Source organism: Morone saxatilis, unplaced genomic scaffold, assembly GCF_004916995.1.
Source record: "Morone saxatilis isolate NCDOM2014 unplaced genomic scaffold, NCSU_SB_2.0 Contig8, whole genome shotgun sequence".
Classification (NCBI taxonomy): Eukaryota; Metazoa; Chordata; class Actinopteri; family Moronidae; genus Morone; species Morone saxatilis.
Window position 1 is genome coordinate 17,293,998 of NW_023340257.1, and position 13,325 is coordinate 17,307,322.

General features: G+C 42.4%; 3 protein-coding genes across 3 annotated transcripts in view; 1 reads left to right on the plus strand and 2 right to left on the minus strand.

The window, feature by feature from the left end:
- schip1 (schwannomin interacting protein 1) overlaps positions 1-8,755 on the minus strand; it is a 205,129-nt gene extending 196,374 nt beyond the window's left edge. Inside the window, exons 1-5 of the mRNA XM_035679604.1 lie at positions 8,604-8,755; positions 8,270-8,363; positions 1,945-2,012; positions 1,615-1,701; positions 400-541 (exon numbers count right to left, since the gene is read on the minus strand). Of these exons, the coding sequence (XP_035535497.1) occupies positions 400-541; positions 1,615-1,701; positions 1,945-2,012; positions 8,270-8,363; positions 8,604-8,626 (414 nt within the window). The 5' untranslated portion in view covers positions 8,627-8,755. The remainder of the gene's footprint in view (positions 1-399; positions 542-1,614; positions 1,702-1,944; positions 2,013-8,269; positions 8,364-8,603) is intronic.
- Positions 8,756-9,202: 447 nt separating this feature from the next.
- Positions 9,203-10,244, plus strand: LOC118342103 (P2Y purinoceptor 3-like). Its single transcript, XM_035680539.1, has one exon. It carries the CDS (start codon positions 9,203-9,205, stop codon positions 10,187-10,189), a length of 987 nt encoding a protein of 328 aa, XP_035536432.1. The 3' UTR covers positions 10,190-10,244.
- Positions 10,245-10,247: 3 nt separating this feature from the next.
- mfsd1 (major facilitator superfamily domain containing 1) overlaps positions 10,248-13,325 on the minus strand; it is a 10,180-nt gene continuing 7,102 nt past the window's right edge. The window contains exons 16-17 of the mRNA XM_035680538.1: positions 11,177-11,285; positions 10,248-10,947 (exon numbers count right to left, since the gene is read on the minus strand). Of these exons, the coding sequence (XP_035536431.1) occupies positions 10,888-10,947; positions 11,177-11,285 (169 nt within the window). The 3' untranslated portion in view covers positions 10,248-10,887. The remainder of the gene's footprint in view (positions 10,948-11,176; positions 11,286-13,325) is intronic.

Sequence of the window (13,325 nt, forward strand, 5' to 3'; positions counted from 1 at the left end):
GTGGGGGGTGGGGGGTGGGTAAGACGGGGGAGGACAAGGGCAAAGGCACTTCATTAATCAATCAACCAGCTTTGAAAATTTACCTAATTAACGGCTAATTACAGATCTGGGCACAGTGCCAGCTGGCATCCCATCTACCTCCACCAATACCGACCCCCATGGTCCCCCAGATGACACAAGAGGTAAACACCCCTCCCTCGTTCCCTCCTTTGCTCTCCTCTTTATTAGTCTATCCATCCATGCATCCACTTGCCCATTCCTTTTTCATCTTCTGCAGAAACAACAGATCACAGCTGATAACTCAGACTTCATAGCAAGATGTCTAGATCTCAAGCCACCAGCCTCATTCTCATGTAGCACCATATGGTTGTCTGTTTGATTTTCTGTATGCAGTCTTACCGGGGAAATATTGGTGGTCATCACAGGGTCCTGGAGGCTCTCAGAAGGCACGGTCTCACCCCCATGATGACTGGTACGGTTCTTGTCTTGTCCCTGCCAGCTCCTTCTGCGAGACATGCTTGCACGCCAGGCCCGCTGGATCCTGGGAAAATACAGGGACGAAGTACGCACATCAGTGACATCTACATCTCATAACCAATGTTGAGCTGAATTAAGGTACAGAGTTGCCATGTGGGAGGAGGCACATATATGCCAAATATGTGCCTGATATAACAGGGAGTATCATTTACTGTATTTGGATTTTAAAATAAATAACTGGCCTCAACTGTTATAATAGGTAATAAATGACGTGACCATTGGCCATATCTTATTTCACTCTCAACTTCTCAATTTCTTCTTCTGTGACTTTCCTGTTCTATATTTATTTCTTTTTACTCAATAGTATTCTCAGCTTTTTTCCCTTTAAATCTTACTCACACACTTTTCTGACCCCTCCCCACCTTTCTTACCCCTGTTTTCAACCTCCACAGATCGCGCTCTCTCTCATCTCTCACTTTCCACTCCCTTTCATCCCTGTAGTCACCCCAACGATGGGGTCCAGGATGGAGTGTAGGATCAATTACCCAATGGAGAAACACATTCACCTCCAGTGGAGCAGAGAGACAGCTGAGCCAAATGGAACAAACTGAATTAAGCCATAACTCCTAGCTCCAAAACCAATACTCAACCCCCGCCCTTCGTCCTCCATCCCTATTTTCTCCACTTTTATTCTCCCTTTGCTCCCTTCTATCTCACCCCCATATGCTTCCTGTTCCACTGCCATTTTTTTCTATCCATCTCACCTTTATACACCCCAATCATGTTAACTCTACACAGAAACATTGGCTTTCTCTTCTCAATCCACGACTTTCAAGGAAGTGAAAGCCTGAGGCGAAAGCTGTCCTTCCCTGTTACACCTATAAAACTGTGGGCCCATGTTTAAGTAAAATGGTGTTTGATGGCAGTCTATGAGGGTTCACGCACTCAAAAGTGCACTCTGACCCCGACTCTGAAACCTAATCAGTGAAGATTCAATTAAAGCCACACAACAATTGATCTTTTCCATCGAAGTCATAGATAACGTAGGTGACATTCAATGCGAAATTGATTAAAAATGTAGAAAAGAAACAGAAAAAAAACATACAGATACATAAATAAGCCACAGGTGATACTCACACAATAGCTTTGATCTCCAGGTGCTGTTGTTGCTCACGACGATGAGGACTATTGTCATCCTCTTCCTCGCTTCTACGAGGACGGCTTCTATGATAATAACAAAGAAAGACAGATAAACAGAAATTACAGCACACGCTGTTTGCATCTCCTCTCGTATGCTAGTAAGATCATGTCCTAGTATAGTTTATGTTCAAGAGTGAGGCCTTGTTATGATAGAACAAGGGCTTTATATTACAGTATACCATCCTCATTGTAGATTGAGTGCTGTCCATAAAATAGCAGGATTTTCTTCATGTAACACTAGGGACACTACTGTGTAGTGTGTCTTACCTCTCCACCTTGGGGGCTGCCTGCCCTCCACTGTGGTTGCAGTAGCGATGATACCTCTTCACTTCTTCCTGCACAGTAAAAAAGCACCAATGTCAACAAGGGTTTTAATTCTCCATGCTATGGATGTGACAAAGGATGAGCTGTTTTTGGATAAGATACAATAATAAATCCTAAAATTTCCTATATGTGTAGCTGTCACCCACACATACTGTCAGGCGTAGCTGCGTAAATAAGCCAAAAACAGAAGAAAACTGCTCTTTTTTAAATTTGCTTCTCTTATCTGTTTATTAACCTGTTTAACTGTGGCAGCTTTTCTGGGTGTGTTAACACAAGAAAAAATAATCATAAATACACATAGCGGTAGAGGGTGTATGCATGCTATTGCTGATGCATAACAGCATGTGTATGCTCTGCAGGTGCCAATCAGCCAGACACCGGCTGCAGGCCAGAGGGTGAAGCCGATCTCAGGCAGCTCTGGGGCCACAGCCATAAAGCTCAATGGGACCGGACAGATGGATGTGTTCCCAAAGCAGCAAAGCAGCTCCACTCTATCTCTAGTATTCACTCATCCCTCTGTTAGCCAGCAGGGAGCAAGCTGTGAGTATTTGTGTTCATGTGCTTGTGTCTACATCAAGGGTGTCAGGGTACATTCAGCTCACAGATCCGGACAATACAGGCTGGAATGACAATAGTATGCGTGATGAAAAAGGTGACCCTCGTAGATAGTTAAAGTATCACCCAACGTAATAGCTCCCTTCAGCTCTAAAAAGCGTCTTTCAGCTCATTGTTTTGGATTTATAGCTCTCAGCTTTAATATTTTGTATCAGTCTCACTGCTCATCAGCTACTGAAAACAGCAGAGCACATAGCAACTAAAAAGTGAAATTGATCAGGTGGCCAGAAACACGACTCCAATTAATGCTAATGTTGTCGCGTGTCTGCTGGAATGTGTGAATCAGTTTGCATCAAAGTGGTTGAGAAAATTTCACCATTCTTCTGTCTAGATGAGAATTTTTTTATATATATTATATATATATATATATATTTTCTTTTATTCCCTTTGATCAATAGTGACAGAGAGAGAATTTCTATAAAGAGCAAATGTCTGAACTTGGTTGGAGTGACATACACAATGTTTAAATTGACCATAGAACCCAACAAATATTGTCACCTTTTTCTATAACTAAAATATACTGTATAGATATACTGTGCCAGAACACACCATTGCACCAGTAGTGTATAGGTGTGTTTGTGTGCATCTAAGCTCATGTAGTGTTCATTTGGGTACATGCGGTCCAGACACTGCGTACTGCTGCTGCATTAGTTCAACAGTTCTGAATGTTCTTGCTTCTCCTCTCAGCAAAGCCAGAAAGGATTAAGTGTTCAGGATGCCAGGCAAAAGGCCAATAAGGATTTAAAATATAACTGTATCAACAAGTGTTATGCTGTAGTAACTGTAGACTCCATCCAGATGCTCAAGCTAAAATAAGAATCCATGACAAATGGACAATGGTGGTGTTAAATTTGGGAGTAAAAATAAATAAATGTGTTTTATTAAAATACATTTTTACCAACCAACCGTTCACATGCTGAGATATGCATACAGGGGGGTTGTTAGAATGAGAAAAGGCCACAATTCAGACTACAGTTATACATCTTAATGACATTATAAGGACCAATTGTCAACTTACACTACTGATTCTACTGCTGATTAAAACATGGACACTATTCCCTTCAGTTTTCAAAGATTGCAACATTTCCTTGATATACCTTGTGTTTTTAATTTTTTGCAGCTGCTATCATTGTTTACTCATTGTTTTACAGCTACTATCTTGTGTATTTTTACAACCAACTTTAATGTCTTGGGTCTCCAGACCGGATAAAATGCACTAAAGTTATATGAGAGCAATAGAAATACCAAGGGAGCAACACAACTGCAGCTGACGACAGGAGAAACATATTGCATGTAGTGTACATGACAACCTATCAAATCAATAGCTGAATACATAATTGCATATTAACAGAACCCTCTTCTGCTGGGCATGTAAACAGCTTAATCGCATTATTTTCAATATCAAAATAAGGGCAATCAATAGACTGAGAGGCAAGGGAAGGAGAAGGTAGACGGTAATAAGCATTATGTCACTGAAAAATGAGAGAAGGAAGGAAAAGAGGAAGGAAGGGGAGAGAAAACAGAAGCACTGAGCAGAAAGTCTGCTGCCCTTTAATTTATGAGTTATTAAAATCATAATTTCTCAGAGTCCTAGTTCTATCACAGAGATCGATGGCAGGCATAGCTGAATGTCCACACTAAAACACAGACACAGACACACACACACACACATAAAGACAAAAGCTTATTCCCTTGAGTGTGTGAGAGGTGGTCAGCTCTTTGTGCCCTTCAGACTAGTGTGGTCTCTCAGTGAGATAAACCCCCACATACATACAAGCACACAAACACACACGAGTGCACTACCCACCTGCATGCACACATACACACACACAGTCACGTGTAAATACACACACACACACACACCGAGTCTGATCTCAGAGGATTTGATTGCAGCATGGTGATGTTCTAAAACATCTGCATCAGACTACTGGCTGTTTAGCCACAGCTCAACTTGACGATCAGCCTGGGGAAACGTCCAATCAGAAGAAGAGCTGTACCGGTGAAGATGCTCGTTTATTTGCAACATCGGAAATCAATTTACATGCAGAGTGCGTGCAAGGAGTAATATGGAAGTCAACATTTACTCTTTTGCCTGAGTCTCTGAGTGAAAAAAGAGCCCACTGAGAGACGTAGGTGTGATGGGCTCATGTGATTACAGGATTTGAGATGCTATTTTCTCTTACTGTTATTGCTACTGGGGTAAATCAAGTACTTTATACTGAGGGGAATGGATGCATTCATGATATTTTGCTCAAACCTTTAAATCCTATTTCAGTGAAGAGGAGGGTAACAAAAGCAGCAGAGAGAAAGAAAAAGATATTCAGGTTTGGAGGCGCACTTTGACAATGAAGCAAAATAATAAACTTTTATTGACTATTAAGAACTGCAGTGAGAAAGCAGTTTAATACTGATCAGATAACAGCATGTATGGACCTATACATCTATACATTCACACAGACAGCTGCAGTTACATGGCCATCAATACTAGGCTGGAGCAGGAGGTGTAAACTGACCTATGGAGGCACAGATAAGGAACACCGAAGAGGCTTACGTCATGCACACATACAGATGTGAGGTTAATTTCATATCTATAAGTAAACGGTTCATCAAATACAGACAGACCCATTTCTTTTAGAGCTATACGCAGGTTTTATAGGTATGATTCAAAAGAAATGTCTCTCCTAGAAGACACATTTAAAGCATATACACTAGGGGCAATTCATCTTTTGATCTTTTTTTCCCATTAATGGTTATATCTTGAAAAATTCTCAGAGCATAAAGGTGATGTCTTTAAAGTTTTTTTTTTGTCCAACACAACTTAAAATTATTCCATTTACATTGAAACTTAAAAGCAGAGAAAGGCATCAAATCCTCACTTGAGAAGCTGGAACAAGCTAATACTTGGCATTTCTGCTTGGCAAATGATGATTAAACCATTATCAAAAATCATTGCGGATACATTTTCTGAACTGATTAACACTTGAGCACTAATGCACACTGAATATAATATGAATCTCCATGTGTTGAGGTGGTGGTACTGCAGTGAAGAATGTTGAGCATTTAAAGAGGGGATCTGGGATGCGCAATGAGGGAGGCAAGAGGCTATCAATAAGAAGGAAGATGAGGCCATAAGTTTATTCCAAACTGGAGGAGAAGAAGAGAAGGCATACCAAGTGGAGGTGGGTGGTGAGTGACAAGCAGAGATGAAGGAGGTGTGAGAGTGAGAAATGACCATACAGTCTATCAAAATGCAAAATGGAGCACTGGGGACTATTCCCCCTACTACAATTAACCAATAGGGAGCTGCTCTGGTGAAGGAAGGGAGGGAGTGCATGTCCACACACTCACACACTGCTATCATCGGTGAAGGGGCTTCTTTCACTGATCAAAGACTCAGCTCACTCATTTAGACCAAACCAGCCGTCCAAGACATAGTAATGTGATGGGATGGAAATGACTGCACAATTGGCAGGAGTGTCTGCGTGTGTGTGTGCATGTGTGCATCCAGTCATGCATGTTTGTGTATGTTTTGGAAGAGCTATGGTGCATTTTTAATCTTAAAAAAGTGAATTTCATTTGTTGGCACTGAACCAAGGCATGCACGCACACGCACACACACACACACACACACAGAGGATATATATCTCTTCGTCATGTGACCGTGACGAACCAAGAGTCACCTATCTGTCAGCGTGCAGGCTCATCTCGCTCCATGCGCCAGGTTATTACGACTCAATCGTGGAGCGTTTGAGTGAGCTGGCGCAAACAGCACTCAGCACAGCTCTGTCCCGCTGGGGGGAAAGAGACGATAATGCACTTCTGAAATATAACACCCTTCCCTTGCACCACACTCCCACTATATGTACATCCCTCTATATATTACAGCACGGCTGCATTTGTGTCTGACTCCCACGGTTTGTGTTGGTGAATGGATGCTGCCCCATCCTATGATACAGGGTGGGAATGACACATGTAGATTATGCTGGAAACACGAGTTCATTAAAAAAAAAAAAAGGTGGCACACTAGCCCATTTTTTCTGCACGTTCACTGAATTGAAGCAACGAGGGGTTTCATGCATGATATTGATGAATGATTGCAAGATTCAAGCTGCAAGTGCTGTGTCAACAATGTCACCTGTACTGTGTATTTCATGCTTAACCCTATTAAACATGACCCCCCCTTGGCATGCTGTTTAAATAATCTCTGTGTAAAATGGTTAACAACACGGGCCTGTGGCCGTAAAATCCAGCTGTCCCATTGATTATGGGGTAATAGCTGGATAGATTAATGTGTTTCTCAGGGGGTTCACGCCTCAACAATGAATCTGAATCACTCACACAGACACAGCAAGTGGAGCAGCCTCCATATCCAATAACCTGCATTTCCATCCTCACTCATATTTCACACGCCAATTAATGGTTAGTCCTTCACCAAGCTTCTCCGTGTCCTCCTCGGCAGTCTCACATGAACCTCCTCTGACACAGTGTCTCGCAGAGTTAAGCTGGATCAATTTGGAAATGTCCTTTCTTTGGAAAGTGATAATGAAATTTGGCTGTCAGGTGGTGCAACGGAAACAGATTAGAACAAATCTGGAGTCAAAACTATAAAGTATAGGGGAACATGCAATGAATAAGGGTATGAGTGAGCTTGTTAGCGTGTGTTGGGCGGTTGCACCATCATAATATATTGCAGAGTAAGTCGAAAAGCTGTGATGGAATAGTGCTTTCAGAGCTCAATATCCCTAGCCGCCGATAATGCGCAACACTACATCACTGGCATTAAATATTCAGAAGCTCAATACAAACAGGTGAACTTGTGCACCTACCCTCACTAAAGCACACACAGGAAACATTGTATACTTTTGTTAGAGGTGATTCTTGCAAAACAGATTTACATCATGAAATCAATTGCGATAACCGCTCTCCTCAAACCAACTCTCTGAGCATGAAAAGCATATATTATCCTCATGCATGAGCTCTGGTTTCACACTTGGAGGATGAGCCTGCCACCTCAGTCAGCTGAGCAGTTCAGCTGCTGTGCCCTCACTATTCCCTGCTGATAATGAAGTCATTTATAGCGGGAGGTACGATGTGTAGTGTTAATGAGACCTTTTCAGATGCTGCCATGACAAAAATCTTTAAGTGGCCTCAAGCCAACATGAAAAAAGCAATTTCCCAAACCATATTGAATTCAGCCAACTGTGGCATTTTCAATGGGTGAATAAGGGAGCGAAAATTAAAAGCTGTTGTGGTTCCTATACATTGAGGGGGAGAGATTTAGTTCTGCAAATGGGAAAACAGTAAGTTTCACTGTCCATGGTGCTGACACTTCTCTGTTCTCTCTCCCCCTGGAGACACTGGGGAATCATTGTGTTGTCATATTGCAGAGAATCATACTTCTCTGTAAAAATGTAATGTTTGTATAATGTTTAGGCTTCTTTTTTCCCCTTAGGAGGGTCTTTCCTTCTGAGCAACATCAGCTTACTGCTGCTAACAAAGCTCAGAAAGTGAATTACATCATTGCTAAAATGTTCCCTCACCAACAGAGGAGACACTTTCCCAGAGGGCTTGATGTATACCGGCATACACAACCCACTTTACAGTAAGGACATACAGACTATCCACCGCCTTCTCTTCTCTGAATGCTTCTTACCTGGTTATTAATGCACAGAGCAAGGTGTTTCCTCTCCCGAGCCACAGCCAGACTCCCGCTGCGCAGCCTCGCCTCCTCTCCCTGGTACATGCTTCTGGAAAGACACCGCTCAAGTTAAGACGCACACAAAACAACTCTTCAAATGTGCAATATGCTATAAGCCCTCAGTGTGTGAGCAGCCTGTGCTCATCCCCGTGCAGCTGCAGAGAGTGCCGTTATGCATGGATTTTATCACTCAGCAGTGCACGTCGAAGTACAGGCTGTACTGGAGCTTCTCATTCATCCTAAATTAACACTGTTGCCGTGCATGCATGACCAGGATCTCTGCACTAACCTGTACGTGCCGTTCCTCAGCATGACGAGCTCTCTCTCCTTCTCTCTCCGTGGTCAGACAGAGATGAAGTGAACACTTTGAGTCGGGAGCAGCCCGAGAGAGAACAGACTTGGGAGAATTTCTCGCAGCCAATGGGACGCTGCTGAGCGTGTGCGCGTTTTTATAGTGCGCCCACAGCGCCGTGTGTTGACTGTGTCACTTAACTTGGCTATCGCCTTTAATCACAGCATTAATTATTCTGCAAGCGCTTCTCTCGGGGGAAGGGTAATCACGCATACTACAGTATCTCAGCCTATTATGCCAGGCTTTTGAAATGCCTCACGGTGTGCCAATCTATTTGCTCATATAATAGATATGGCGTTATAATGGTTTGCATCACACAGGTGTGGGCTGGGGACAGGAGGGACGCACAAGTTGAACAAACAACTGTACTTGGTGCCTTTTAAACAGGTCACACGTCATCCTTACCTAGTTTTAGGTGAGCTGCAGACAGGGTGATGTGTAAGGAGAACCGGTTTATGTGTTGGTTAAGGTTTAAGTGACAGGCCTCTAAATTATCAGACCACCTGAGCTGATCTTGTTTTTTTTATTTTTTTTGAATGGAGGACTTCCAAATCTGCCCAGTGACTAACTACTACCAAAGGATCCTTCTACCAGTGTCCTACAGCCTTGTGTTTCTGCTGGGCTTGAGTTTAAACGGCGCCCTGCTGTGGAGCGTGTGCTGCCGGACGCGCCGCTGGAGCAGCACGGTCATCTACCTGACCAACCTCGCCGTGGCGGATCTCCTCTACGTGCTGGCCTTGCCTCCTCTCATCATCAGCAATGCCATGGGAGGCCTGTGGCCCTTCGGCAACGTCATCTGCAAATCCGTCAGATTCTTCTTTTTTGTCAACCTCCACTGCAGCATGATGTTCCTCACCTGTGTCAGCGTGCACCGCTTCCTCGGCGTGTGCTTCCCCATCGCTGCCGTGCGCCTCAGGACCAAAAAACTCGCCCTCTTTGCGTCAGGGTCGGTTTGGATCCTGGCCACGGCTGAGATTTTGCCGACACTGTTTTTTGCGCACACGGGTGTGATTAACAACATGACTGTATGCTTTGAAATGACCAACCCGGGGCAATTTAAAGTTTACTTCCCATATGGGCTGTTTTTAGCCATTGTGGGTTTTCTGATCCCGTTCCTCGTCGTTATCACCTGTTACTGCTCCATGATAAAGGTGCTTTACTGCAGGGCCGCGGACAGCATCTCCACCGCAAGGACGGCTCGTATGCGCAACAAGTCCCTGTACACCCTGTTGGCGGTGTGTCTCATGTTTGTGGTGTGTTTTGTGCCTTATCACGTTGCGCGGACCGTCTACTTGTTTGTGAGGGTGTACATGCCCGGAGACTGCGGTCTTCTGAACACGGTCATGATCTCCTTCAAGATCTGGAAGCCCGTGGTCAGTTTTAACTGCTGTGCAAATCCTCTCCTCTACTTTCTGGGCTCTGAACGGCACCGTCAGAATCTCCGGGCCTGGCTGTGGAGGAGGAAGAAGAGAGTGCAGCCCAGCGTGGTGGATGTAGGCAGTACAAACAGGTCCGGAGGCTAGAGAGTATATGTATCAGAGTTTTATCACGATGCAATGCGCAGAAATAAGACTGTACCAACAGTTTAATAGCTCCTTTTATTATTTTAAATATAAGAGTATGTATTTGGCAACATTCAACAGGTCACAGGGGTCACTTACTTGTGAGGCTTTTTGTACACTATGAGGGATTCTAACTTATTGCAACTTATAACACTTGAATAATCAGCAAAAGTAAAGAACTAACACTCAACAAATACTGAGCCTGCTAAAGGCGGTTATTAAAAAGAAATTATACTTTGGTGACATGAAACATTTGAGGGATTTGGTGCCCTCTGTCGTTTGCACAGGGTTGAGTCTCTAAAACAGCATCAAAGCACCATAAAACATTAGTCCAATTTTATATCATGTACAATCTCCTAGAAAAAACCCCCAAACATTTTAGTGTGGTTTGTATAAAAAGGCACAAGGGTGGGTACATAGAAAACAACACAAGATACTGGATATAGTTACAAAATACAAAAATAATTTCTATGGTGATAATAATTTAAGTGAGAAAACAGAATACCCAGAATAACAGTCATGTGAACATAAAAAAATAAGTGCTACAGCATCTTGTTCAAAAAAGGGGACACTTTGTAAGCATCCTCTTTTTTTGGCGCACACTTGTCTGGAGCCACAGAGCTTTAGTGTTGGAGGAGCAGACCGCTGAATGAAGGGCATCATTTCAGAACACTCCTGTGGGCAAGTGATGACAGATGGGTAGAGCAGTGGTCTGGGAGCTGAAAGCAGAGTGGAAAAGAAACATTAAGTGAGAGGCAGTTGAAGTGGAAGAGAGACTTGTTTAATTATACTGAGTAGCAGTAAAAACCAAACGCCCCTGGCCTTCTTTTATAAAAAAACAAAAAAATGTATGCCAGTGTCAGAGGCTGGATGAATTAATAAATGGATTTCTGTTTGAATTGTGTCTAATCATAAGTGGTGTGCATGTGTGCGTGTGTGTGTGCATACCTGTGCGCCCAGCCTGGAGAGGTACCGGTTGCGTAAGCCAAAAGCAGACATTGGTGCTAGTCTAGCAAGCTCACCCTCTGTCGGCTTACTGGGACGCCTTTTAATCCTGCTGGAATAATAATGTGGCCATCTTCATCATCTCTACAGCAAACACTAGCATGAGCAGAATCCTATTAATATTACCAACAGGATTAATCAGCCATAGCATGTTGCTAAAGGCTGAGGAAATAACTTATTACCATAGATGTACTGCAGAAATAAGTTGTGCAATAACAACAGATCTCAAATGCTTTCAAAAATGTGGGTTTAATTGAATGCCATTCCATGAACAATCAGGGTATCAAATGTGATTTGCTTTTACAAAAAGAGATTATTTTAAAGTGACTTTCCTTCCAGTCTCATGGTCTTTGATCGTACAATTGATCTTGTGTCATTTCTCACATAATATATTTGTACACAGCTAAATAACAGTTAACACTTGGTAGTTTAACACACTCAGTTAAGCAAAGGCTGCACCGCTGTCACAACATAGTGCAAATGAGTGACAGGTGAGGAGAGCAGTATGTGTCTGTCTGTATGACACAGTGGTCAGTTTAATGTGCAATCACAGCATTTTAACTTCAATGCTACTGACTGGGCTTTTTCCTTTAAGAGTAACTTAACACCAGATTTAATATTAGTATTTCAAGTCTTTTCACAGGCAGCCTCACTTAAAGTTGTGGTGCTCTTTTGCGCCTGTAACCATACCAAACCATGATGTCACAGTGTATGTACACACTCTAAAGTGCACTCCTACATCACAGCAGCAAAGTGAGAAATTAAACTTTAGGAGGTCAGAGACAAACAAGATTGTCAGGGGGCGTTAAGTTTGTCTTTATGTTTCAATTAGTTATTTGCCCAACTGAGGTAGTGAATGTTTATCAACCACAGTCTGCAACCCTGTTAACAACGCAGGGAGACAAACTATCCGCATTACTGGAATGGTGAGAGTTAAACATAGTGCATGAATATTTTTATCTCACCGTTCAGACGAAGCAAGCAACAATTTGGGGCAGTGCTTACAACAAGTTAATTACCTGAGCTTGATAAACGAGCAAAACATTCTACAAAACATAATTTACGTGTGGATCTGATCTTTTAAAAGGTCACATTAATAAAACAGTTTGTAAAAAGTTGAAATTGTGAATATCATTACACGGGTAAATGCATTCAAAACTGTGCATCTCTTTCTCTTATCTTTCTTATCATTATAGTAATGTACCATTTGATGATGCAACAGAAAATAAAATTTTATGAACTTCTGAAAGCAGCGAAGAGCAGACAAATGAATTAAGAAATAAAATAATTGAGCAATAAAGATTTAAACAATAAAGAGCTATGCTCTTTTTGAAATTATCCACTATAAAAGGTCAATGATGCATATGATTAAAATTGAATATAAACCTCGCTTTGCGTAAGGAGAGTCCAGTAAGAATGATTTTGGTTGGTAATTATTGTGAATGCTGACAAATGATATGTACATAAGTGAACTGCTGAGCTGTCTGCAATAAGGCAAGTAACAAAGAGTCCTGTGTAAAAAGAAGTGTATAAAAAACATTCACAATGTTACCCCTATATACATATAAAACAATTCAGTTAATATAGGAACCCCATAAGAGTGAGTTCCAGTAGCATGTAATGAAATCAATCACTATTTATCGATATAGGCACCTTTCCACAGGATACCTCATCCTCTTACCACCAATGGTTAAAACACTTTCAAAGCATCTTAATTTTCTTCTGTAACTTACAAAATGTCCTGTTCACATACATACACACACACACACTTCAAGCAGCAGGCTGCATTGTCACCACCCCAGAGCTGTCAATCACTGCCATGGGGCAGGGACTGCGCTACTGACTCCGCCCCAGTTGCTTTCATACTGTGGCTCTGATACCACAGAACTGACTGTCTGGCCCAACTAATTGGCATAAACAATCCCTGTGCTTCAATAGCTTATTTATGTCCCTGTCGGACCACTGACAAATGATACGTCTCACCTCCACGTTGCCTCTTCTGACTTTCTTCACATGACATTCAATCTCTACTGACTCATGTACTGTGTGATTGTGTGTGGTTGGGCGTGGTGTGTGTGTGTGTGTGTGGTTG